The following is a 27262-nucleotide window of genomic DNA, read 5'->3' as shown; positions in this document are numbered from 1 at the left end:
AATGGGGGGACTCTCTATTAACTCTCTGTTCTTTTCTCTATTTAAACCAGACAACATCTATAAATATCCTATACTACTTCTGGGGATTTATTTTTGTTTTTTCTATACGGACTGACCTCTGAGTTTTGTCTCCTGTACCCCTTTAACTGAAGAGATAGACCCAATCCCCAACCTGCTAGAACCCATTGTATCTGCTTCTCCACTGGTCATCTTCTTAAATCTTTCAACATCTGCACGTATGTAACTGCCCAGAGGTGCATTACCACTTCTGCACCTCACTACTATCTCCTATGGTTAACCTAATGTCATTCTGTATATTTATTTCCAGGTCCTGTATAATGTGCATATCTCTTTCCATGTAAGGCCTCATGCACAAGACCGTTTTTTTTGCGGTTCGCAAAAACAGGGTCCGTAGGTCCGTGATCCGTGTCCGTTTTTTCTTCCGTGGGTCTTCCTTGATTTTTGGAGGATCCACGGACATGAAGGAAAAAGTTGTTTTGGTGTCCGCCTGGCCGTGCGGAGCCAAACGGATCCGTCCTGATTTACAATGCAAGTCAATGGGGACGGATCCGTTTGACGTTGACACAATATGGTGCAATTGCAAACGGATCCGTCCCCCATTGACTTTCAATGTAAAGTCAGGAGTCCCTATTATACCATCGGATCAGAGTTTTTTCCAATCCGATGGTATATTTTAACTTGAAGCGTCCCCATCACCATGGGAACGCCTCTATGTTAGAATATACCATCGGATTTGAGTTAGATCGTGAAAACTCATATCCGACAGTATATTCTAACACAGAGGCGTTCCCATGGTGATGGGGACGCCTCAGGTTAGAATATACTACGAACTCTGTACATGACTGCCCCCTGCTGCCTGGCAGCACCCGATCTCTTACAGGGGGCTGTGATCCGCACAATTAACCCCTCAGGTGCCGCACCTGAGGGGTTAATTGTGTGTATCATAGCCCCCTGTAAGAGATCAAGTGCTGCCAGGCAGGAGGGGGCACACCCTCCTCCCTCCCCAGTTTTAAATTCATTGGTGGCCAGTGCGGCCCCCCCCCTCCCTCCTCTGTATTACTGTACATTCATTGGTGGCCAGTGGGCCCCCCCCTCCCTCCACTGTATTACTGTACATTCATTGGTGGCCAGTGCGGAGAGTTCCGATCGGAGTCCCAGGGATTCTAATTAGGAGGGGGAGGGAGGGGGGGGGGCCGCACACTGGCCACCAATGAATGTACAGTAATACAGGGGAGGGAGGGGGGGCCGCACTGGCCACCAATGAATGTAATACAGGGGAGGGAGGGAGGGGGGGGCCGCACTGGCCACCAATGAATTTAAAACTGGGGAGGGAGGGGGGTGTGCCCCCTCCTGCCTGGCAGCACCTGATCTCTTACAGGGGGCTATGATACTCACAATTAACCCCTCAGGCGCGGCACCTGAGGGGTTAATTGTGCGGATCACAGCCCCCTGTAAGAGATCGGGTGCTGTGCTGCCAGGCAGCAGGGGGCAGTCATGTACACAGTTCTTAGTATATTCTAACTTGAAGCGTCCCCATCACTATGGGAACGCCTCTGTGTTAGAATATACTGTCGGATCTGAGTTTTCACGAAGTGAAAACTCAGCTCTGAAAAAGCTTTTATGCAGACGGATCTGCGATCCGTCTGTGTGAAAGTAGCCACGGACATGGATCACGGACGCGGATGCCAATCTTGTGTGCATCTGTGTTTTTTCACTGACCCATTGACTTGAATGGGTCCGTGAACCGTTGTCCGTCAAAAAAATAGGACAGGTCATATTTTTTGGACGGACAGGAAACACGGATCACGGCCGCGGATGAACAACGGTGCATTTTCTGAGTTTTCAATGGACCCATTGAAAGTCAATGGGTCCGCAGAAAATCACGGAAAACGGATGCACACAACGGTCGTGTGCATGAGGCCTAACTGTTATGTTTAAGTGTAATATGCCTGGTTCACCAGCAGGTGGCAGCAAACACGGCAGAGCTACCTTACAGAGAATGGAGCCTTCCCTTCCATTCTAATAACCCCCCTGTGGAGGAGTGGGCGAGTCCCACTTCCTGCAGGAAGGGTGGTGATTAGAGAGAGTTAGTTTAGCTTATCCCCTTCTAGGGTAAAGTTGGGTTTTACCGCCTGCCAAGGGAGGGTGTGCAGCAGGAGCACGTCCCTGTTGGACAAGCCCTGTCTAGGCCAGTTAGAACACCCTCAGCTCAGCTGGACATGGAGGCCACAGCTTGGAGCCTCTGAAACCAGGAGTAAAGTTTTCCCTGGACAAATCTAGAGACAGACTACGAAAGATGTTGCAGCCTACAGCTAAAGCTGAATTATCCAGCTATCCTGTCAGCATAGCAGAGCCAGAGAGAAACAGATGTAGCAGAGAGGAGTTTGCCTGCCACAGTTAATGCTAATGCCAGCTGGAACCAAGATAAGGCCTGAAACTATTTGGAGAAACGTTTATGCAAAGTAAAGCTGTTATCAACTTCATCACAAGGTCTGGACTCAATTTAATTCATCATCCCATTTATCAACAACCACCTTTTCATTGCTCCGGAGCCAACGCCTAGGGTCCAGCGTATCCAGGTAGGAGCACCGTGACATGTGCACAACACATTAAGGGACATTTAGGCTGCCCTACACCACTCTGGCATTCCTACACCTGAGTATCATCCAACACTACATAACTAAAAGGGGCCACATGCCCTTGTTGCTTCACTGCAACTGGCGTCACGAAAAACAAGTACTTTTTTACTCTTAAAGGGGCCTGGGGGAGGCGCCCGCTGCACATATACAATAATACTACACTCAATAACAACAAGGGTTCGTGCAGCAATCAATGCAAATTGAGGATTTTCCTCCTTCACATTGTCCCATCCTCCCTCATTCATTCATGCAGATCCCAATGACCCTACCCTCTATATTTCCCATTCATGCAGAGCTATAGGGCAAAACCTCCATACGTCTGATTCATGCAGATCTTCATGAGCCCATCCTCTCTACTTCCCATTCATGCAGATCCTCATGAACCCATCCTCTCTACTTCCCATTCATACAGATCCTCATGAACCCATCCTATCTACTTCCCATTCATGCAGATCCTCATGAACCCATCCTCTCTACTTCCCATTCAAGCAGATCCTCATGAACCCATCCTCTCTACTTCCCATTCAAGCAGATTTCCATGAACCCATCCTCCTACTTCCCATTCATGCAGTTCTCAATGGACCCATCCTTTCCATTCATGCCGATCTGCATGGATGGACCCACCCTTCCTACTTCCTAATTATGAAGATCTCCATGAACCTTTCCTCCCTACTTCCCATTCAAGTACATCTTAATGGACCCAACCTTGCTATTTCCATTAATGAAGATCTCCATCAACCCATTCTCCATACTTGGTTCAAACCTCCTTGTCTGGCAATATAAAAACAGTATGTTTAAAACAGCTGTTTGAGGGGCTATTGCAACACAGCCCATTGAAGCAAATGAGACTCAACTGCAATCCTAGATATAACCCAAAGGCCAGAACAGCACTGTTGTTATCTAACCACAGGCAACCCTATTATGTCTCATCATCGCAGGAAACAATCATTAGCATTCAGTTTATCTTAATATTAACAGCTATACCTAAAGAGCCTTTACACTGCTCAACTGAGCAGACGACTGTTGGGAAGGAAGCGTTCGTTCCTGACAATTGGTTGCTCATCAGCGAAGGAGATCGCAACATATACATGCAGCGATCTCCTCCAAATGAAGATTTATGTGACCACATGAAAGATCCAATTACCTGGTGAGCAAGCGTTTCGCTCATTCATCGTGTAATCGGCGGCATTGTTACACTGGCAGATTATCGCTAACTAACTTGGTAGCGATGATCTGCCCAATGCTTAGCCAGTGAGAAGGAGCCTTAAAGAGGACCTTTCATAAAAAAAAACAACTCTCAGGCTATGAGCTGAGCACTGCGATTGGCCAGCACTCCAGCCTGGGAGAAGGAGACGCCCAGGAGAACAAGAGCAGGCTCCTCTTGGTTGAACCAAAAATCTGAAGATACCGGAGCCTATACTGGAAGAACGGAGCGGTGCCCAGGGATAATAGTAAGTGCAGGGAGATCCCTGGGCGCCGCTCTCCATGTCAGCATACTTAGTTTACATTTTTTATTGTAATGAAAGGTCCTCTAAGAAATAAAGGGAAATAGAAGTAATAAAGACGTTTACCAGCATAAGGGTATGCATACAGGGTGCCCAAGGGAAACAATTACTCAAACTTTTCATAGAAAACATAATTGAGTGATTTTTTTTTGTACATACCAATCATTAAAAAAAAAATAAGGTTGTAGCAATCAGTTCAGAGGTAAGCAGCATGTTCTACGTGTGAATTATAAGAGGTTGAATGTCTATAATGGCACCATGACACATGGCTAATAGGTGGTTTAAATCATTCTCTCTAATCAATACTAAGACACATAAACCAGTTATTACTAATCTACATAAAGCCAAGACACAATGCAAACAACAAGATAGCACCAATGATTTAAACGGTATTACATGTAGTCCAATAAGTGGCGGAGCAAGACGCACCTTGTGTTCCCTGATGCAATAATTAGGACCTTCCATGCAGAAGTCTAACAGTTTGTATAATCATGTGTGGTGCGAGAATCGCCAAGTGGCTTGTCCTTGTCACACATTATTATGCTCCTTGTGAATAAGCTGTAGGAATGAGGTCTGACTCAGCACATGCCTTTAATATCCAATTGCTTATTGAACTTTGAGGAAACAGAGCTGAGTAAGTGGCTTATGATAGATGACTTTCAATTAGTAAATTAACACAGTGCCAATACAGAGCAGATTTTACTTTGCTTAAGAGAAAACTCCATTTTTACTTCACTTACCAGCTCTTTCCCCCCTGCCAATTAAACTGTAGGGGCTCCACGCTAAGCAACCTGCTGTGGCGGAGATACAAACCACCAGGTGGGCATCTCTCAGATGTGCACTGCAGGCTTCAACACCTGGAGAACCTGTGCACAACTGAGAGCAAGGCATCAGGATGCAGTAATTGGGCAGCGGAGCGATAAGAATGAAACTGTATGATATACAGGACTGACTGAGGACTGGAAGAGTCTCTGTGGTGGGACACCCACTGATTTAATAGCATAGTAATATAATAAAATGAAGTTCTTTCAGTGCATTTTTTTTTCTAAAAGTCAAATATGAGGGTATTATTTGCTGATGCACTGTGGTAGCAAATACATATGAGTTCTCACTGATGAGACTACAAAGTGAGAGCATAAAGATGTGTCCACCCTTACCTTGAACTTTTTTAATGGGGTTGGTCCAGCTCAGACTTTGGGCTCATGCACACGGCTGTTGCCCGGCCGTGCCCGTATTGAGGCCTGCAAATAGCGGGTCCACAATATGCGGGCACCGGCCGTGTGCACCCCGCATCACGGACCTATTCACTTGAATGGGTCCACAATCCGGAAGGTCGGGAGTGCTTCCGAGGGGTTTCTCTCTGTGCCTCCACACCGCTAAAAAATAGAACATGTTCTATTTTTTTGTGGTGCGGACGGATCACAGACTCATTGATGTTGCCCGTGCATTGCGGTCCCCAATGCACGGAACGGCCGACCAACGGCAGTGTGCATAACCCCTTTTGATGGCATATTGCTAGGTGAGGGTCCCACCTGTGCAACCCACTCCTATCGCCAGAAAGAGGCCCCCAAAGTGAAGGAGAGCACACCGTGCATACGTGTGTGCTCTCCATTCACTGCTTTGGGACTGCTAGAAATGGCCAAGCCAGTACTCGGTTATTTCCAGAATTCCCATAGTTGTGAATGGAGGGTGGCCGCGCTCTCCTTCACTTTGGGGGGGGCCCCCGTTTGGAGAGGCAGGACCTAGCAATATGCCCTGAATGTCTGAGATGAGACAAACTCTTTAAGGACTCTTTAATGTATACATGCTTTAACATGGGAGCCTACAGGCAACAGGTGGCCGATAGATGTATCCGTTATGGCTATACGGTAAAAAAAATGTTAGAAGTGTACTTTTTTAACATGGGAGTCTATGGAGCAGATGGCTGATGGATAGTGTCCACCAGAGATATCCATAAAACATCTACTTTTTCTTTCTTTTTATCTCACACCACACATCTTAAGATATAACAAATTAAGGGAGTTAATGAGGACACGTCTGTAAGCAAATCAAATACAATTTTTCATATTTTCCATCAAATAAAAAAATGTACTGTGATTATCCTCTTCTGTAATACACCAAAATGGAATTGCTAGGCGGCTGTAGAGAGTCTTTAAAGTTTAATGACATGCTGCCAGCAAATCCGACTGAAGATTATTGACTTTGACTGGATGCAAGACTGATCTCACTGATAAATGAGGGAGAGATGAGACTCTCAGCGTGCGGAACTGCCACTGAAGTAGGGAAGCTTGCTTGTTGTTTCCACTTGTCCTGCTTATGATACTGTTGGAACAATACAATAGCTTCCCCATGGTACTGAAACAATATTGCCCAGCTACACTACATGGGTAGTATGTAAATTAGGAGGACTATCTGTGTTGTAAGGTTACATTTTAATGGTTCTTTCAATTTAATTATTACTTGTTAATGTAGTGAACTAGTTAGCTAGTTAACAGATAAAGAGCCCTACTGTTTTGTGTCTAAGTACAAGGCTGCAATCCTGAGTGGTGAACCTATGACATGCGTACTGCACTCTGGACATTTTGAGGAGGACGTGCCACAGGACTAGGTACAAAGGATAGCTACATGTAACAAGAGTTTAAGCTCCATAAGAACTATGTATGAGAACTACTTTGTCTCATCTCTTGTATTCACCATTTAGGGCGCTGGCCAGCAGCGAGGAGCTTGCGGTGACTGGTTGCAAGTTAAATGATTGTTTCTTTACTCTATGCTGTATGAGATGTGTATATGATAACAGGCTGAACTAGATGGACCGATGTCTTTTTTCAGCCTTAAACTGTGTTACGATACTATGTGTCTTTTCTGTGCATGTCTTTTACCACTGTTTAGTAAACCTTTTATTCACTTAGCTATTTTTATTTTTTTTCATTTCAATCTTTTTATTGAGATTTTACAAGGTATATCATACAGAGTAACAAAGCACCTCATCTGTTATTCTTCACAAGGTACGAGGGCAGTGTATACGTATTCACAGATGGTGACACAGTTGAGAAGTACATTACATTTAAATGCAGACAAGTAATGTCGAAGAAGAGCCAACAGTTTTTTCTAACGGCCAATAAAACAAAATACAACGATACAAAACAATAGTCTCAGATTCTATTAGATCGACAGTCTCTGTAGGTTAGTCGTGTTCGGGGACATGACTAATAACTAGGTCCCCCAGTGGCGCTCAAATCTCTCCACATTGTGCTCCCTATAGGCTATAATCTTCTCATACATACAATTATGGGAGAGGCTTAACTGTGATGAGTGGGTGAAGCGCTTCCCCTGACCTAGCTGGCTGTGTTGTGCCGGAAGCCAGGAGCGAGGGTAAGCCTAGTAGTGGGCAAAAATAAACGAGGAGAGCAGAGTAGTGACCAAAAGCCTTTAATACCACTCAGAGAGCAAGATTACAAAATGCCTGGGAAATCTCAACATGCGGGTTCGCGATGTATCTCGTGAAGCAAGAAGAGCGCCACCTACTCATGCATTTAATCACGTGCGCCGGGAACCCGTTTTTGATGCTGAGGACGCGGCTCCGGTTCGGAGCGAGTGTCCTGTGATGGCCAGCGGGTTATAACCGAGACCTGAGGCCAGCGTTCTGATGTGGGACACAAACTGGATTGACGACAGGGACCCCCCCACGCCAAGGAAGCCGCGGGGCCTCTGTGCGGGCATCTTGCAACAGGGCCAGCAATTGACGGGGGACCATGACTGGCCACCAATCGTTGGAGGTTTTAAAACCTGGCCTCCGAGGGTGGTCCATGCTGATTGGCCTTCGTGGAAGGGAGCCAGAGGACGAAATGGACATAGGCCCAGGACAACTGTTGCACCTGCGACCCCTGACGTTTAGGGGAGGTGCTGGTGAACTCACCTGGCCTGAGGAACCCGTAAAACCCGAGATACATGGCTGCCTTAATAATCAAACTAGGAGAGTGGCCAAAAAGGAAATCCATCCAGCGCGGACGAGAGTTGCCTAAACATCTCGCCGGAGACAGGCTGCCTACGGGCGGGAGGGACGTCCCCGCACTTCTGGATCCCTAAGGGCAGCTTTTACCGCCTGCACTGAAAAAATGGAACCTCCATTCGGGTTATGAAGCATTGCGCAGTGCTGTCTCCCCGCTAGGTACAGCTTGATGGTGTTGAATGACAGCCTGAGATTGCGGTGACAGTGGGCTATAACCGCCAGGGTGTAGGAGACATCGTCCAAGCCACCTGCGGGTGGGACCTGGCGAAACCTTCGTAAACCCTGACACCGGCTTGGTAGTTCCTGATGGTATTGGGGGAGAGGGAGTGCTGAACCAGGTTCCTGGCGTGAGCAAGGAGGGATATGAGATCGGAACGTAGTACGACCGGTGCCTACGAGAAGGCTTGAGTCGGTCTGGGCAATGTACCTGGCTTAGGGGTTACTACCTGTATCGATGTGTTGGGTCACCTGACCTTGATCCAAATGTTGCATAAGTGAACGATCAGGACACGTTCCTGAGAGGGCAAATCATAAGGTTCGGAAGGAAAAAGAGAACATAACTGAGGAGGGTGACGGGACTGGGTGAACCAGGAGACAGAAGTAGGTGTGAGCCTGGGTGATCCAGGAGACAGAAGTAGGTGTGAGCCTGGGTGATCCAGGAGACAGAAGTAGGTGTGAGCCTGGGTGATCCAGGAGACAGAAGTAGGTGTGAGCCTGGGCGATCCAGGAGACAGAGGCAGGTGTGAGCCTGGGCGAACCAGGAGACAGAGGCAGGTGTGAGCCTGGGCGAACCAGGAGACAGAGGCAGGTGTGAGCCTGGGCGAACCAGGAGACAGAGGCAGGTGTGAGCCTGGGCGAACCAGGAGACAGAGGCAGGTGTGAGCCTGGGCGAACCAGGAGACAGAGGCAGGTGTGAGCCTGGGCGAACCAGGAGACAGAGGCAGGTGTGAGCCTGGGCGAACCAGGAGACAGAGGCAGGTGTGAGCCTGGGCGAACCAGGAGACAGAGGCAGGTGTGAGCCTGGGCGAACCAGGAGACAGAGGCAGGTGTGAGCCTGGGCGAACCAGGAGACAGAGGCAGGTGCGAGCCTGGGCGAACCAGGAGACAGAGGCAGGTGTGAGCCTGGGCGAACCAGGAGACAGAGGCAGGTGTGAGCCTGGGCGAACCAGGAGACAGAGGCAGGTGTGAGCCTGGGCGAACCAGGAGACAGAGGCAGGTGTGAGCCTGGGCGAACCAGGAGACAGAGGCAGGTGTGAGCCTGGGCGAACCAGGAGACAGAGGCAGGTGTGAGCCTGGGCGAACCAGGAGACAGAGGCAGGTGTGAGCCTGGGCGAACCAGGAGACAGAGGCAGGTGTGAGCCTGGGCGAACCAGGAGACAGAGGCAGGTGTGAGCCTGGGCGAACCAGGAGACAGAGGCAGGTGTGAGCCTGGGCGAACCAGGAGACAGAGGCAGGTGTGAGCCTGGGCGAACCAGGAGACAGAGGCAGGTGTGAGCCTGGGCGAACCAGGAGACAGAGGCAGGTGTGAGCCTGGGCGAACCAGGAGACAGAGGCAGGTGTGAGCCTGGGCGAACCAGGAGACAGAGGCAGGTATGAGCCTGGGCGAACCAGGAGACAGAGGCAGGTATGAGCCTGGGCGAACCAGGAGACAGAGGCAGGTATGAGCCTGGGCGAACCAGGAGACAGAGGCAGGTATGAGCCTGGGCGAACCAGGAGACAGAGGCAGGTATGAGCCTGGGCGAACCAGGAGACAGAGGCAGGTATGAGCCTGGGCGAACCAGGAGACAGAGGCAGGTATGAGCCTGGGCGAACCAGGAGACAGAGGCAGGTATGAGCCTGGGCAAACCAGGAGACAGAGGCAGGTATGAGCCTGGGCAAACCAGGAGACAGAGGCAGGTATGAGCCTGGGCAAACCAGGAGACAGAGGCAGGTATGAGCCTGGGCAAACCAGGAGACAGAGGCAGGTATGAGCCTGGGCAAACCAGGAGACAGAGGCAGGTATGAGCCTGGGCAAACCAGGAGACAGAGGCAGGTATGAGCCTGGGCAAACCAGGAGACAGAGGCAGGTATGAGCCTGGGCAAACCAGGAGACAGAGGCAGGTATGAGCCTGGGCAAACCAGGAGACAGAGGCAGGTATGAGCCTGGGCAAACCAGGAGACAGAGGCAGGTATGAGCCTGGGCAAACCAGGAGACAGAGGCAGGTATGAGCCTGGGCAAACCAGGAGACAGAGGCAGGTATGAGCCTGGGCAAACCAGGAGACAGAGGCAGGTATGAGCCTGGGCAAACCAGGAGACAGAGGCAGGTATGAGCCTGGGCAAACCAGGATACAGGGGCAGGTATGGGTCTGGGCGATCCAGGATCAGGGCCAGGCATGAGCCTGGGCGATCCAGCGGAAGACAGCGGCACATGAATAAAAGCACATACACATACCGCACGATCCTGCCGCCCCTACAAATCGGTACAGGTAACGGCAGGCAAATGATCAGTGAGCAGTGACCGCGTATGGAGTTTGGTCCAAAGCTGCGAGTTTCCAACCCGGTGGGTCGAGCTCATGGCAATTGGACTTTCTAACAATCTGCTGCGTCCGTGTATGCAAGCTAAACAGAGTAAACCTGTGCTGAGAAGCTATATCTAAGCCCTGAGTGGTATTGTCTGCGTCAACCAAACCTAACGAGTTTGGTACCATCGGCTAATCTGTAGTATCTAACCTACCATGTGAGACAATTTCCCTGAGCAGTGTGACTAACCATATAACGTTAATGAGGTTAAGCCCTAATCTACATCTGGTGAGACCCCCAGATCTCCCCTTGTTGCATTACGAAGACTCCCTGTTATAAATGCATCTGCATGTGACCCCCAGACCTAAAATGTGGTATTGCGTGTGCCGCCCGGACTAGATCTACCCATTGTCCTATGAACCAGGCATGCGTCCCACCGAGCGCATGAACAGGATTGCTTGGACTCCCCAACCTATGCTATCCATAGCAGCGTGTTATCGACATGCGTTTCATGCTGGAACGCACGCCGCCCCCACAACCAGGAGAGTGAGTGGCAGGAGCGCAGCATGATCCATTATCCTTTCAGGCATCAGGGTTCCTGACGCCCCAAATAATGCTGAATCTACAGGGCAACCAGATCAAGATGCCCCAGGAGGAGATAACTGTATTACAGATGTAGCAGAGCTCATGTTTCCTTTTAGCAGAGAAACATCAGATGATGGATCGGTGGGGCCCTTGTGGAGGGGGTGAACTGAGGGACGGAGCTTACCCGTCCTGAGCCGCATGTGAGCGGTGGAAGATACGAAACCGGGAGAGGATATCCACGTGCGTTCCACGCTGGAACGCACGCCGACTCCGCGGCCGGAAGCCCGGAGACATCAGGGAATGGATCGGTGGGACCCTTGTGTAGGGGATGACCTGCTGGACAGAGCTTACCGGTTCTGAAGCCGCCTGAGAGTGGTGGGATAGCCGGATCCGGGAACGCGTCTCGACGTGCGCTCCACGCTGGAACGCAGCAGTGGTTCTCAACATGCGCTGATCGAAGGAGCCCCTGGAGACGCGTACAGGCGGCGGACGACTCGGACTGCAGTAGTGAAAGCGAGTTTTTTTTTTTTTTAAAAGGAGACCAGTCTGAGTGAATATGAACCAGGATTAAAGAAGAAGAAGGAGTACAGCACATGATGTAACAACAAATGGGGCTTTGGATGTGAGTGGTACCTAAAAAAAAAAAAAAAATATGGTATGGGCGCAGCTCTGAGTATGGGAATGGAGTATAGGACAAGATGTAAAAGCAGACATGCAGATGCCGCTTTGGATGTGAACGGAATATTAACTTGATGTGACAGCAGACATGGAAAGAACCTGTAGTAGCATAGGATGTGTGAACGCAGCTCTGGGTGTGAGTAGAGTAAACCTGATATATCGATAGACGGATGAATGCAACTCTGGTCGAGGGTGGAGTGAAAAAATGATTTGACAGCGTAGTGTGAATGCACCTCTGGGTGTGGCCGAGAATGAAATTGGTAGAACAGAAGCTCTAAATGTGAGTGGAGCATAAACATGATGTAACAGTGAAAGTGAATGCAGCTCTGAAACAAGCCTAGTATGAACATGTTGTGACAGCGGACGTGTAAACACAGCTCTCACAGTGAGCAGAGAAAACATGGTATATCAGTCGACGCATGAACGCAGCTCTGGTTGTGAGTGGAGCAAGGTGTGAACACCAGGGTGGTGCGTCCAGAGAATAAAAATGGAGTAACAGTAGTAGCTGTAAGCAGAGTATACAACATGTAATAACAGGCGTGTAATACGGATCCGGCTGTCGGCTGGGTACGGAATGAGATGTAACAGCCAACAGGTGACCGCAGCTTGAATGTGAGACCAATCTGAGTGAATACAAACCAAGAGTAGGAAAGTACTGGACAGTAAGGACGTGTGGATGCAGCATAAGACATAAAATAAAAGCCGAAAGTGTAAATGCCGCTCAGGATAACAGCAGAGCATGAAAGTGCGGCAGGGTTTTTAAGTACATGGAGCAGTGAAATACATGAAGTCTAAGGATGGTGGTAGCGGGGGGAGGGGGAGACACGAAACCAAGTTGAAAAGAAATAGAAGTATTTAGCCCCAACGAGCAAACCTGAGGTAGCAGATTCTGAGGCAAAGCCTCCCGTTTGCTAGCAAAGTCGGTTCCGACCGGCCAGGAGAGACGGCCCCGGCCCAACCTACTTACATAGTATGGCGCGTGCATGCTACGGTAGCAGAGAGCAAAATAACAAGCTCTATTCTGGCTCCATGCTGCAAAGAAAGACTCCTACCACCAGAGAAGCTAGTTTGCTAATGACACCCAGCAGCAGCTGCGCACCTGTGAACAGAAGCGCCCTGAGGAGCTGGGGGCTGGAGCTTAAAAAGGTAAGATGCCCCTCCCACAAATTCAGGCTGACTTTTCAGCCTTCCACTTGTAGTGTACTATAATTTCTGCTGTTTTAGGGATCGAAATGGATTTACAACACCTGATGATTGCCAATTTTGCCAATTTTGTTGCCAAACATAAGTGGGCCACAGGTACTCGGCTACATGCCGGTATAGTGTGCATGCCCATAAAAAGGAGGGCCCAATATGGAGATTTCTCGATAATAATGCCACAAAATCTGGATGTCACTTTGAAAATCTCTGATCATAGTTGTAGTACCAATGGGAATGACCATAACATGTGTAATAAGGTACCTCTATTCCCGCATCCACGCCAGCAAAAATGTGAGGCACCAGGGTAAATTCTGCTAAGCTTGTCAGGGGTATAATACCATCTTAAAAATGGCCGCCTCATACATAGAGGTGCTGCGGAAAGTGACAGTGATAAATGTGAATGTTGCTGTCCAATCTACACTAGGGATATTCACTTGTAATTCTTTCTTTTTTTACGGCATTTACCTTTTGGCAGAAGAGTGTGTGATATTTTTAAAGAAAAGTCGTTACGGACGCAGCGATACCTAATTTGTCTATTTTTTTGGGCTTTACACAATAAAAGCATTTTAGACAAAATAAAACAAGTTTTTGTGTCTTCATTTTCTGAGGGCCATTTTTTTTTTCATTTTTTGCGCAATTGTCTCATGTAGGGGCTAATTTTTTTTCGGTGATGAGGAGGCGGTTTGATTGGTTCTATTTTGGGGTACATACGACTTTTTTGATCACTTTTAATACCTTTTTTGGGAAGTGAGGTGGGAAAAATTGCACGGCAGAGCGGGGCTGAGCTTATTATAATTGGAGGTCAGCAAAGGATTTAATGTTGCCATTTTTATTTAACTGGCTTACAAGTTGGATACCCAGCAAACGCCATTGGACTAGGTCTGTGTCTGGTAGGTGTAGTTCCACTAGCTGTAATGGGGATGCATCTATTAAAGAAAAGGGTTGACGATTGATCTTATGTTGGAATGTACGCCAATGATGGACCAAAGTCTGTAACATAGCTGGTAGGGGAGGTACTTTGAGTTGGGAGACACTAATGCTGTTGATAAGGAGAGTTCTGAGGTGTTTAGTGGGGGCTAGTGCAGATTTGATTTGTATCCAAGGAGTCTCGGCGCCTGGGTCTGGGTTGCCAGAAAATAATACAACAGATTTGGAAGACCTAACCCTCCCCTAATTTTAGCTTTAGTGAGGATGCCTGTGGCAATCCGGGGTTTGTTCCCTCACCACACAAAGTCATTAAGTAGGCCCTGTGCTCTTCTGAAGAAATCATTGGGGACTTTTATAGGGACATTCCTAAAAAGGAATAGGAGTTTTGGTAGGATTAGCATTTAAATAGTCGCTATGCGCCCTAGCCATGAGATTTCATATTTGCTATACAAGGTGGTATCTTGTTTAATCATGTCTATTAGGGGGTTATAGTTAAGATGGTAAAGTCGAGACATGACCGATGGAATAGCAACTCCTAAATATTGAATACTGTCCTGTCTCCAATCAAAAGGGAAGTCCCATTTTAAAGAGTACAGTAGTTGGTCTGGGATACTCAGTGGAAGGATTTGAGATTTGGTCTCATTGACCTTATAATATGATAAGCAGCCATATTCCTTGATTAAGGAAAGGGTTGTCGGTAGAGCGGTCTGAGAAGAGGATAATGTCAGAAGCATATCATCCGCATACAGAGATATGCAATGTTGTTTACTCCCTATGTGGATACCAGTAATATCTGGGTGGAGTCTGATTGCCTGAGCAAGGGGCTCTGTAGCTAGAATGAAGATTAAGGGCGAAAGGGGGCACACCTGGTGGGTGCAGCTTGTTAAATGGAATGGTGATGACAGGGCCCTATTCACGAACACTCTTGCTGAGGGTTTGGAATAGAGAGCTCGTACCGCAGTTATAAAGGCCCCCCCCCCCGCAGGCCCATAGTCCCCGATACGAGAAAGCAAAAGACCAGTTTAGGCGGTCGAACGCCTTCTCTGCGTCACTAACAAGGCCCAGTCCCCCTTACGGTTAATAAAGTCAACCAGGTTCAGGGCTCGACGGGTATTGTCTGTAATTTCCCGACTGGAGAAGTGATCTAATCTGCTAACCGGAAATAAGTCAATGCGGGAAAAGGTGTTATGCACTGGCGAAAAAAAGGAATAGTCCTGTGCAGATGCATGATGGAGTCTCCAAATGTTGTACAGTTCCCTACGTCTCAGTATGGGGTTAAGAGTGGGGTATAGTCCTCTAGTGCTGGCTGTGGAGTCCACTTTAGCGTCAGGCACTATGTTAAAATCGCCGCAAACAATGAGGTGGCCTCTCTGCACTTTTGCAATCTTAGCCATCACCTTGTTAAGAACTTGCAGTTGATGTTTATTTGGAGCATAAAGAGCATCTATGGTATAAGGGATATTATTCACAGTACACACTAGGATAATAAATCTGCAATTCGAATCTAAGATCGTGGTACTAGGTGAAAAGGCAATAGAATTACTGAAGGCTAGAATAACCCCCCACTGCTTTTTATGGTAATAGAACTGTACGACATGGGGGAATAAATGATGCTGGATCTTGTGAGCATCTTTGCTTACAATGTGTGATTCTTGCATGCAAAGTATATCAGCCTTGAGATGTAGAGCCTCTGACCACATATAAGGTTTTTGGGGGCTAAGCCCTTTGGCGTTCAAAGAAACTAATTTAAGAACCATGGGGAATGGCTGAAATGCCTAGATCACCTAGCTAAGTCTTTAAGGGCACAAAGCAGTTGCCCGGCCACGTCTCCCGCTCCCGGCACAGTATAATCATCTGAGACAATATAATTGAAGTAAGTATAAAACATTAAAAGGAAACGTTAGAACAGGTAGAAACCAAAATGAAAGAAACAGAAAGCTCAAAACCGGAGTGAAGTAATCCATCCGAAGAAGTGTATAATCCGGACAAAGGACTTCTAAAAGTCCTGACGGATGCCAAGCACTAAAAATAGACTCCATGGCACAATGTAATGAGTCTAAAATCTGTGTTTGGTACCTCTCTTTGCAATGACTGTGTGCCACTCAGAGATCAGATGCTGCGGAGGAGATTGGCGAATCTCCTCTGAAGATGGTAAGGATATGTTCCATGATCCCAACAGGCGGCAAACTTCATCCACGGAGGCAATACTGTGGTGTTTACCACTGTAAGTAAGCAAAAGCTTTACAGGGAAGCCCCACTTGTAAGCAATTTTGTGTTCTCTTAGGGCTATAGTAACAGGGGTCAGCAGTCACCTCTGCCGCAGTGTGGCTGCAGGCAGTCTGTATAAAGTTTCACTGACTAATAAGGTGCTGGCATCTCCGAGAGCTGATGGGCTGCCGACAGGACAGCTTCCTTGGTCCGTAAAAAGTGGATCCAGGCCAAAGTGTCTCAAGCTATGGTCTCTGGCAAATGTCGGGGTCTAGGGATCCTATGGGCCCGATCTATGATCATGTCCTGGGCACAGCGGGAAGGCAGAAGTTTTTCCATAAGGGTCTTCAGATAGTCTATAAGGTCAGAGGGCCAAATTTCCTCCGGGATTCTCCGAAACTTTATATTATTTCGCCTAGAGCGATCATCTAGGTCATTCAGCTTGGCCTTTATGTAGTCGATATTTGCTAAAATTTCTTCCTGGTTATCTATCAGTTGATTATGGGTTGTAGCAAATTCACCCCCTTTAGTCTCCACATGCAGGACTCTAGCATCTAGGCCTGAAATGGAGGATTGGAGCGGGACTAGTAAGGAGGAGAAGTCCTTGTGGAGAGCAGCGCTAAAGGCTATCAGCATGTCCCTCAGAAGGTTGCCTGAAGCAGGCTGTTCAGATGTGGGAAACCTCTCTAATATGGAGGAGATTGGGTGAGTAGCAGGGGGCTCTGGGCTCACCTCCTCTGATGCAGCAGACTGAACTCTAGGCCTTTGTTTCTCTGGACTCATGTCGAGGGAAGATGGCGTATGCGCCCTCGCCAGTTCAGGAGATGGAGACGACCTGACTGATCCACTGCTCGAAGAGTTCCCGGCTACAGGCATGAGGTCTTGAAGTGAGTGTAGGATGTTGTTTGCATGCCGGGAGACATCTCGCTGCAACGGCGGAGAGGACGTAGGCGCTGCTTCGGAGGCTGGCAACGGCGGAGAGGCCCATTGGCGCAGCTTTAGCGTCCTTGTCAAAATAGAAATCAAGCCTGCCTTGCTTGGCGTGAGCTCTCTTGCCTCTAGGCATTGTGGATAGGCTTTAGGCACAGTTTGCCAGGGTAAGACGATAAAAGAGAGGGGAAACCAAGCTATGAGAGTTGTTTTGTGCAGGAGCTAAAAGTTAATGCGGCCATCGAGCTCAGCTGCCAAGCCACGCCCCCCACTTAGCTATTTTTTAAGCCTATTTATTCCATGGCATGGGCTCTTTGAGGACATTTTCCAAATAATTTTATACTCTTTCTGATAACAATGCTGATTATTAGTGAGCACAGTCTCATATCAGCAAGATCCATAATCTGTATTTCAGCACATTCATATATTTTGCTTTCACTTTAGGCATCATGCAGATGCACAGAGCCTGTATCGGAGCACACCAGAGGTATTCTTCCCTAGTGGAAAGAGACATAGGTGCAAGACCATATACATTAATGACAACCCAAATCGAAAAGTAGTCAGCGGCATAACACTGAGGATATCAATATCCTGCATACTGCAATAAATCTAGATACAACCCAATAATACACCAGACAAAAATTACATATATTAACCTATGATGAGAACATGACTTTTGAGTTATTACAAAATTGATACAGTGCTACATTCAAAAAGTTCCTAGTTTGGCTGGATCTTCTACCTAATCTAAGGTCTTGATGCAACTAAACCAAAAGTCAATACATAATGATACCGATAGGATTTTTGTCACTTGTCACCGTGATTCAATTTTCACTGTAAGTGATAAATCTCAGTATAGGTCACCAATAAAGTGCATCATCGGCACCTATTGTGTAGCTGTAGATAACAGTACAGATTCGGTATTCAGGACTTTTTGCTGTTTAGAGTTTTTCCTTCTTGCTAGAATTCCCACATGAACAATAGTAAACCATTTAAACCAGTATCTTTGCTGATACAGTGTATTTGCAGGCACCTCAAACGTTAGCTGATACAATGGAAAAAAATGCTAAGAGAGCAGACTGCTGATGCGGAATTACAATGTAACATCTATGCTCTTATTTGTTTTTGGATCAAGCATTTTATTTTTCTTTGTTCCAATTTTCCAGTTTATTGAATGTAACAAATGACTAGATGTTCCCTTCAATGAATGGAATAAACCCTCCTGTATTCATGCAGCTAATATTACTATTCTGTCCAGAACTGTACCTGATGAGGATAATGTAGCGTATTACTATAATTATTAATAATAATTTCTATGAACTGTACATCTCCATACTTTCCCAAAACCAAAATACAGAAATTACTCCCTTCAGCTGGCACAGAAAAGCTACATCTGAATCTTACAGAGGAACAAATATTATGTAACTCTCCTATTTGTGCCAGTCTGGAGATATGGCCTCTCATTCTCCTTTTTTCCCCAGAGATTGTTTTCTACTGAGTCAGCTCAGAAAAATGAAAAAGTTATGTAGTGGCTCAACATCTACAATTTATATATCAGAGGACCTGTGCACCATACATGGGAAAATCAAGTGTCAAATATATGAAGGTAAAGACCTCAGGCTTGACGAGTCAGAGGTTGTACGCAGAAACACATCAGCTCTTCAACGTCCAGAGGCATCCACAGAAAACATATAAAGAGAGAATATATCAAGAGCCTTTCAGTCTGTCCTAAATGCTGCAGCCAAGCTCATCTATCAGTCCACCTGCTACGCTGATCCCACTAGCCTGTGCCAGTCACTTCACTGGTTTCCCATCCACCGCAGAATACAGTTCAAACTTCTTACCTTCACCCACAAAGCTCTCTATAGTGCTGCACTCCCATACATCTCCTCCCTCATTTCTGTTTACCACCCTACTCTCCAGTCTGCCAACGATCTCAGACTAACATTCTCCATAATTCGAACCTCTCGATCCCATCTTTAAGACTTTTCTCAAGCTGCACCTACTCTCTGGAATGCTCTGCCCAGGACAATCAGGTTAATTCCCAACTTCGTTACCTTAAAGTGTGCCTTAAAAACACATAGTTTCAGCCAGGCTTATCATGTTCCCTAAACTGACTCTTCCCCCAATACCCCCCCTCCAACCCATATTCTTCAGATCTGAATGTCATCTTCTGACATCCCCACACCCAAAGCACTAGCTCACGCAGTTCGACCTGCACAACTCCTTTTAGTAACAAAGATGGGTGAACCACTTCATATAACAATTAACTTTACCTTATGTGTCACCCCTATTTCCTCATAGATTGCAAGCTCTTGGGAGCAGGGCTCTCACTCCTAGTGTATCAGTTGAATATTAGCCTTTAATTTTGCCTCTGAATTGTAAAACGCTGCAGAAAATGGTGGAGCTATATAAAGATTATTATTAGACTGGTATTTTATGTGTCAGTCTTGATCAACTTTGAACTGGAGTGAGATGTGCTTAATTTATTAAGACGTGCAGCTCTGGTCCTCTGTATGCCATAACGTCAAATCTATGCCAGCAATGAGCTGGGCCTTGTAAGACCACGTCCCTCCACTAAGCCCCACCTATGACCCACCCACCTTTTTGGTAAAGTGGTGAGCAGGGTGTAAACGTACAAAAAGACACAAAATGCTGATTGTGCAAAAATTAGCAATTGGTGTAGCCGCTATGATACATTAACAACTTACAGGTTACTTAAAGGGGTAGTCCTATTCCAGCCATTCATGGCTAAGGTCTGAATATTTGTCTTATGTGGCGGTTACGGTGGGCAGAGTTATGGAAACAGCTGAACAGGCTGTGCTACACAGTTTCTGTAACTCCCATAGAATTAAGGGTCCAGTCACACGTCCGCATTTTTTGCAGATTGGAAGCGGACCCATTCATTTCAATGGGGCCGCAAAAGATGTTGACAGCAACCAGTGTGCTGTCCGCATCCATATGTCCATTCCGCAGCCCTGCAAAAAAGATAGAATATGTCCTATTCTTGTCCGTTTTGCACAGGGCAGAATATGCGGGACCACAAAATATAGGACGCACATGGCCAGTATCCGTGTCTTATGGATCCACAATCAAAACGGATATGGTCATGTGAATGGACCCTATATGAGAACTAAAGAAAGAGTGCGGCACAGCCCGCTTGACTGTTGCTGTAACTCTGGCCAACTTGGCCATCACATCAGACAGGTACAACCATGGCAGCCATGAATGACTGAGGTGGAAGTGCTCCTTTAATATTTTATTTTGTCATTTAGTATTATCCTAGGACAATTATGGTACAGAATTTTTTAAAACAATTAAAGCTTTGCTCTGTGATTGGTTGCTTGGCAAAGGTTTTTCTTTTAGAAAGCTTTCATAAATTTGTCCCTTAATTCAACAACCACATGCGTCTTGGACATTATTTGCCCCAACACCCCCCTCCCCCCCATTCTCCAATGGCATCCCACCTCAGTATGACGGTACCTCATATCCTTTGAGAGAAGGGCCAACAAGGACCACTGGGCGCATCGATGGAACAACATCATATGGTGCAACATGCTCTGTCTGAAAGACAAACAGATCTGTTGAGCAAGTCCTTCTGAAGCATCATCGTACAAATTAACAGATGTGTGCTAAGTGCCTATCGGAGCGCCTGCCAGCATCTTGTCATCGCAATTAGTGTTTTATGGTTAAAGTACATAATTAATATTGCACCAGAGACAGTGTACATCCAAACTCTGTTCTACATATCCAGGCACAGGCTAAATCCGTTGGAAGGTGTATCAATAGCTAACGACATTAGTTATATATAAAATTACAGGCATGCACATAGGTTTATTGTTTCAAAGGCGAATATAGGCAGATACCAGGGCATACTGGGCTTGCAGGGCCTATGGCAACCTGGGTAAACATGCTCTCTACCAGACGGGTTACTGTGCCCAAGATATGAAGCTGAAAACAGAGGTCATAATAAAGGGCACTATACCGCTAACTGGCAATTTTTTTCTTGGAAATCGGTTTCATACAGTGTTTTGATGTGTTTTCAGTTTTGTTTTTACCCCAGGAATATATTCCTCCCATTAGTTTAAAATCTAGAGTGAATTATGAGAATGGCTACATCCAAGGTGTTTTGGTTTATGGCGCTTTTTAGGGGTTTTGGGATACATAGCGTTTATATCGAAATGCTGTTGTTTTGCTGTTGTTTTCTTCAATAGGCTTTCTTCATGTAAATTGAAGAAGTCCAAGAAAAACTTGACACAATGACACACAATGAAAAAAAAACCATTAAAAATGCTTGTCAAAATGCCATTAAAATGCATGTTTTTTTTTTTTTAAAGAGGACCTGTCACCTCTCCTGACATGCCTGTTCTAGAAACTACTTGCATTCCCTGCGTAATAATGATTCTGGAGAATCGATTCTTATGATTCTATGTTGTTTTGTTCCTTTATCATTCCTACTAGAAGTTATGAAAGAATTGCTGGCAGTTTGCAATGAAGGTCCAGATGGGTATCACCAGTTAGAGGTGTGCCCCCGCACAGTCTGAAACTGGCAGCACTGATTGGATAGTGTCAGACTGTGCAGGGACACCCCGTCCCCTGGTAACACTCGTCTGGACCTTCATTACAAACTGTTAGTAATTTATTCATAACTTCTAGCAGGAATAATAAAGGAATGGCACATCATTGTGTCATAAAATAGATGCTCCAGAATTGTTATTACATAGAAGATGCAAGTAGTTGCTAAAACAGACATATGAGGAGAGGATACAGGTGCTCTTTAAATGCATTTATGTCACCCATTATCTAGGGGGTACTCTCTTCCCTTGTGGAGGGTGCCTAGTAGGCATAAGGAGTCTCATAGGTTTGCAAAAATTACCTCTTCTTCCAAAAGGAAAATAAAGCTATGCCTCCAGTGCCACCAGATTTAAGGTACCTATCCTAGGAGTCAATTTTCGACCAAGATAGCTAGGTTTCATCTGGTGGCACTGGAGGCTCAGCTTAATGGGGGAAAGTTATCATCTCCCTTGCATCTGAAAAGTGGCGTTAAAAACGATGACTTTTCAAAAAAATTGTCACATCTCTCGGATTTCACCCTGCCATCTCCACTTTCCATAAAGGTGTGTGGCAAGGGCAGGACAGGGGTGTGACCAGCCACCCCAACAAATTTATCTTCATTTACACCAGTTTTCTGGCACAAAAGAAGCTACAAATCTACGGCATCTCTGAGCTGTTGTAGATTTCTGTTTAGGCGCATGGAATGTGTGGATGGCATTTTTTATTCAGGTGTTTTGTTCCCCTATAAAGAAGGGGATGAAAAAACACCAAAAGTTGCAACATGGTGCATTATAAAAAAAAACAAAAAAAAAAAACACCAGAGAGAGAGAGAAAGAAAAAAATGGTGCCAATTACAAAAAACGCCACTAGGCAATAAAACGCTGGTCTGCCTTGCATTTCATATTCCCCATAGACTTTCAGCTAATGTCCAGAGCTGGCGTTTTAGCACAAGAAACATGCCAATAACTGCAGGTGCAAAATACCTATGTGTGTTTTCTACAAACTGAAATGCTTGGATTTGTTGTAAGGTGCCAGCCCAGAGTGGGCAATACTACGCCAACAAAAAAGCAGGGCATGGGCAGGGCCATCAGCCCTTTTATTATAGGTTATGCCAGTTATCTGGCGTAAATGTTGACTAAAATCTACCCCAGCTAGATTTCATTCTAGGAGCACAGACTGACAAATAATGTGCTTAAAGGCTATGTACAGCTTCGGGGGCAATTTTTTTTTATGACTTCATTTTATTTATTTGGGGCTAAAACTCCTTTTTCCAATTGGTCTTTATTAAAAATATTGAGCCATTCTGTCACAGTGACACTATTTTTCTAGTGGTGTGCATCCTACTTTCATTCTCACTTTGTGCCAGTCATCTAAAAACCCTTATCTCTAAATTACTAAGAGGTCATAAACACTTATTTAAAGAGGACCTTTCATCTGGCAAAAAATTGTAAACTAAGTATCATGATATGTACAGCGGCGCCGAGGGATCTCACTGCACTTACTATTATCCCTGGGCGCCGCTCCGTTCTCCTGCTATGCCCTCCGGTATGTTTCGGTCACTTGGTTATAGTAGGAGGAGACTGCCCTTGTTCTCCTGGGCGTCTCCTTCTCCTAGGCTGTAGCTCTGGCCAATCGCAGCGTAGAGCTCACAGCCTGGGAGAAAAAAACCTCCCAGGCAGTGAGCTCTGCTGTGAGCTTCGCCTACTATAACCAAGTGACCGAACATACCGGAGGGCATAGCAAAAGAACGGAGCGGCACCCAGGGATAATATTAAGTGCAGTGAGATCCCTGGGCACCGCTGTACAGATCATGACACTTAGTTCAGAATTTTTTGCCAGGTGAAAGGTCCTCTTTAAGCCACATTCTTATCAGTAACATAAGGATTAAGCTTTGATGAGTAAGGTCTGAGAGCAGAGATAAGGAGCCCGTCAGCTAGCTGTCTGACGGCAGAGAGAGAAAATTCAGATCCTACTAGTAGAGCATCTCAGCTCTGTAGAGAGAAAAGGACTCCATATTTTTGTGTTTCAATAGTATTTATTAGATTTTCTCAATAATAAAGTGTACAGATTAATGTACTTAATACAGAGGACTTGGAGTCCAATTATTTGAACATTCCAAACAAATAAAATAAAAAACAAAAAGACACACATAAAATAAGACTTAAATAAAAAGGAAAGCGTCAGGAAATCAGGGGTAATAGACTTATAGTTACAAGGTACATAGGTCTGGTGTCAGGAGGCGATCAGGAATAAAAGGATTCATAACTGCATAACCCCCCCTCAGTGCACAATACATCCATGAAAATTATCAGAGCCCCCTATAAAGGGAGAGATCAATAGAGTGCGAAGAGGACGACCAGGGCTCCCAGACTCTTTCAAACAAAGCAAATGTATCTGAGCGGATAGCCGACATCCTTTCAGATTGGTAAATCTTGTTGACTCTATCAATTACTGCTTGATAGCTCAGTAACAAGGATCGCCACTGAGAGGCAATGTGGATTCTAGCTGCAAGCAGGATAAATTGGGTCAATTTGAATTTGGCATTTGTTAATTTCGACGGCTTAGGACTCCATATTTTTAATGAAGACCAATTAAAAAAATGATTTTTAGCCCATAATGAGTACAATGCTGTCATAAAAAAAATGCCCCCAAATGTGTACATATCTTTTGATTTATGAGGAGGCCTAAGCCTTGGCACAGGTTAAGTGCATTTACCAGCGGCGCTGGGGATATCAGGACTGGTGTTGAAAAAAACGGTCTTGATATATGATCCCCCTTGAGTTTTTTTCCAGCCAGTAAATTGACACAACTTTATATTAATCACCTCTCCTTACAATGATGTCATTGGACAATGCACACAACTCAGCCCCTCCAACAGTGATAAAACTGTAAAAATGGCAGAAATATATTGGAGCTCAACAGACAAAAATGAGGAATTTAAAAGTTTTTACAATATCCAAGCCTCATCATCACTATTAGTATCCTGCGGGGGCATAGTCATTACCTGGTATGTATCCTTCCTATATAGACTCCCGAGTGGTTCAGGACACCACTGATCTGTTGTTATGGCTTACTAGGGGACATCAGGGGAATGGCACCATTCAGGTAAATGAAAGTTTAGAAGCATGTATAACTCCATGACAAATGGTCAATTTTTTGTTTTTTAGAGTAACTTCACTGATATTAAAGGCCATCTGTCAGCAGATCTGTACCTATGACACTGGCTGACCTATTGCTTGTGCGCTTGGCAGCTGAAGGCATCTGTGTTGGTCCCATGATCATATGTGCCTGCATTGCTGAGAAAAATGATGTGTTATTACATGCAAAAGAGCCTTTAGGAGCAACAGGGGCGTTGCCATTACACCTAGAGGCTCTGCTCTCTCTGCAACTGCAGCGCCCTCTGCACTTTGATAGACAGGACTAGGCAGTGAAAATGTCATCACGCCTGGCCCTGTCAATCATGCTCCCGTTGCTCCTAGAGGCTCATTTGCATATATTAAAACATTGTTTTTCTCAGCAATGCAGGCACATATGAACATGGGACCAACACAGATGTCTTCAGCTGCCAAGCGCACATGTAACAGGTCAGCCAGTGTCATAGATACAAATCTGCTGACAGATGCCCTTTAAATCTGGATACCTCTAGCTTAATTACTTAATTTAAACTTTGACATATTATCTTCATAAAGAAAACTCACCTGTTTTTGCTTCTGTTTGGCTTATAGGGGGGAGAAAAGCATTGATATTGAGAACAGGTTAGTCACAATACACACTTACAAAGGTAAAATAAAGTTACGTAAAAAGGCCCACCTTTTACTACATGTCTGGACTGACAACCATAGCATTATGAATAAATTACAGTTGTCGTGTAGAGTATATGTAATGTCTTAATAAAATAGGTGCACTTGATTTGAAGTGAACTAAGAACACCATTCGGATCTGCCAAGAAGATGCATGTTTCCTGGCTCTGCAAACTGTCCACTAACATATTTAGATTGCGGGGCCGTGTGCATAGGGCATGTATGGCAGCGCACAGAATCCATGCTATGAAGTGTGTCCTCGTATTGTGCCTCCGTACAGCCTCATGTTATGGAGATAGTAATGTACCTGGGAGAGAATATCTTTGTATACAACACCCATGCCATGATATTCACTTTACTCCAGCAGGAAAAAGTGTATATACACTTACATGATATCAGAGGTATAAGCAGGGTCAGCATTTGCCCGTAGCCCTCTCTAGGTGCCATATTAAGGCTCTGTAACATGGCCATGTGCATGATTCCTCGGGTTAGGATTATGCAAGTGCTTGTTTTTTCATTTTTTTGTATGGTTTGTAAAAAGAGCACGTAAAAGATCAGATGGTGAACAACTGAATCTAGAGCAAGAAAACCTGTTTATGTAGTGTGTGATTTCATAAAGCTACACTAACTATTGACAATGAAAACAATTTCAATAAAATGTAAAAGTAGCAAATAATTTAAGATGTAATTTTCTATAAAACATAAGAACAAGGGGACACAATCTGGGGAGGCGCTCATAGTGTAGTATGTATGGTAAAAAAAAGACTGTTTAAGATGATTAGGCTCACCTTAGGTGGTTGTGCAACAGTAGGCACAACCCTAGTGTACACAGGTGTTGGTAAGCAGTCGGTGCTGCCAGTCTCGTTCGATCCTCACTAGAACGGGTTGCCAACCCCTGGGAGGTGGATAATGAAATTGGAGAGGGTGGTGCCCTGAGGGCACCACCCTCTCCAATTTCACAATCTGAAATTATTAAGGGGGACGATCAAAAGTAACGTCATAAAATATTTTTCTGAAAGAATAGTAAATGCAAACTACCACAGGGTCTTATTGTGGTGTCTGTATACATTTAGGGGTCTGGGATCTGAAATAATTTAGGGGACTGGTCTGGGGGTTTGTCCAGGATTTTATTATTGATGGCCTTTCCTCAAGACAGGTGATGAATGGGGTTTTCTGCTTTTCCTCAGGATAGGTCATCAATATCAGATCAGCAGCGGTCCAGCTCATGCGAGGGCTGCGTCCTCTTCACTGTTTACCTGCTCACCGTTAGCATTGCAGAGGAGAGCAGGTATAATTACAGCTCCTCTGGTCCATTCACTTGAATGAGCGCAGTGTGACTACAATTACTCTGCACCATTCAAGTTAATAGGACGGAGCAGCTGTAATTACACTGCCCGCTGCTTAAGTGTCAACAGTGAGCAGCTTAACAGTGAAGAGAACGCAGCACTCGCACAAACCCGGCAGTCAGACCCCACTGATCTGATACCAGGAGAGGTCATCAATACAGGAAAAGCAGAAAAAACCCTTTAATATCTGAACGATGGAGATCCGACACCCCGCACCCCTGCCAATCATCTGCTTTGGGGTAGCTCTGGTGCCGGAACTACACAGCTCTGCAAAACTCCATTCACTTTAATGGGAGTAGTTCTACAGCTACCAGCTCCATCTATTACACTATGCTGCTCCATCCACTACACTATGCTGAG

At 45.8% G+C, this 27262-nt stretch overlaps 1 protein-coding gene across 3 annotated transcripts in view; it reads right to left on the bottom strand.

Moving 5' to 3' along the window:
* Positions 1–27262, bottom strand: part of CACNB3 (calcium voltage-gated channel auxiliary subunit beta 3) — a 184015-nt gene that overhangs the window by 18361 nt on the left and 138392 nt on the right. The window contains exons 6-7 of one of the 3 annotated variants that reach the window (XM_040425514.1): positions 25455–25474; positions 20686–20766 (exon numbers count right to left, since the gene is read on the bottom strand). In XM_040425514.1, the coding sequence (XP_040281448.1) occupies positions 20686–20766; positions 25455–25474 (101 nt within the window). Of the gene's footprint in view, positions 1–20685; positions 20767–25454; positions 25475–26344; positions 26441–27262 lie in introns of those variants that run through there. The other 2 variants (XM_040425516.1, XM_040425515.1) reach the window with 2 other exon arrangements.

This window comes from Bufo bufo, chromosome 3 (genome assembly GCF_905171765.1).
Source record: "Bufo bufo chromosome 3, aBufBuf1.1, whole genome shotgun sequence".
Classification (NCBI taxonomy): Eukaryota; Metazoa; Chordata; class Amphibia; order Anura; family Bufonidae; genus Bufo; species Bufo bufo.
This window is presented reverse-complemented; position numbering and strand designations above follow the sequence as displayed.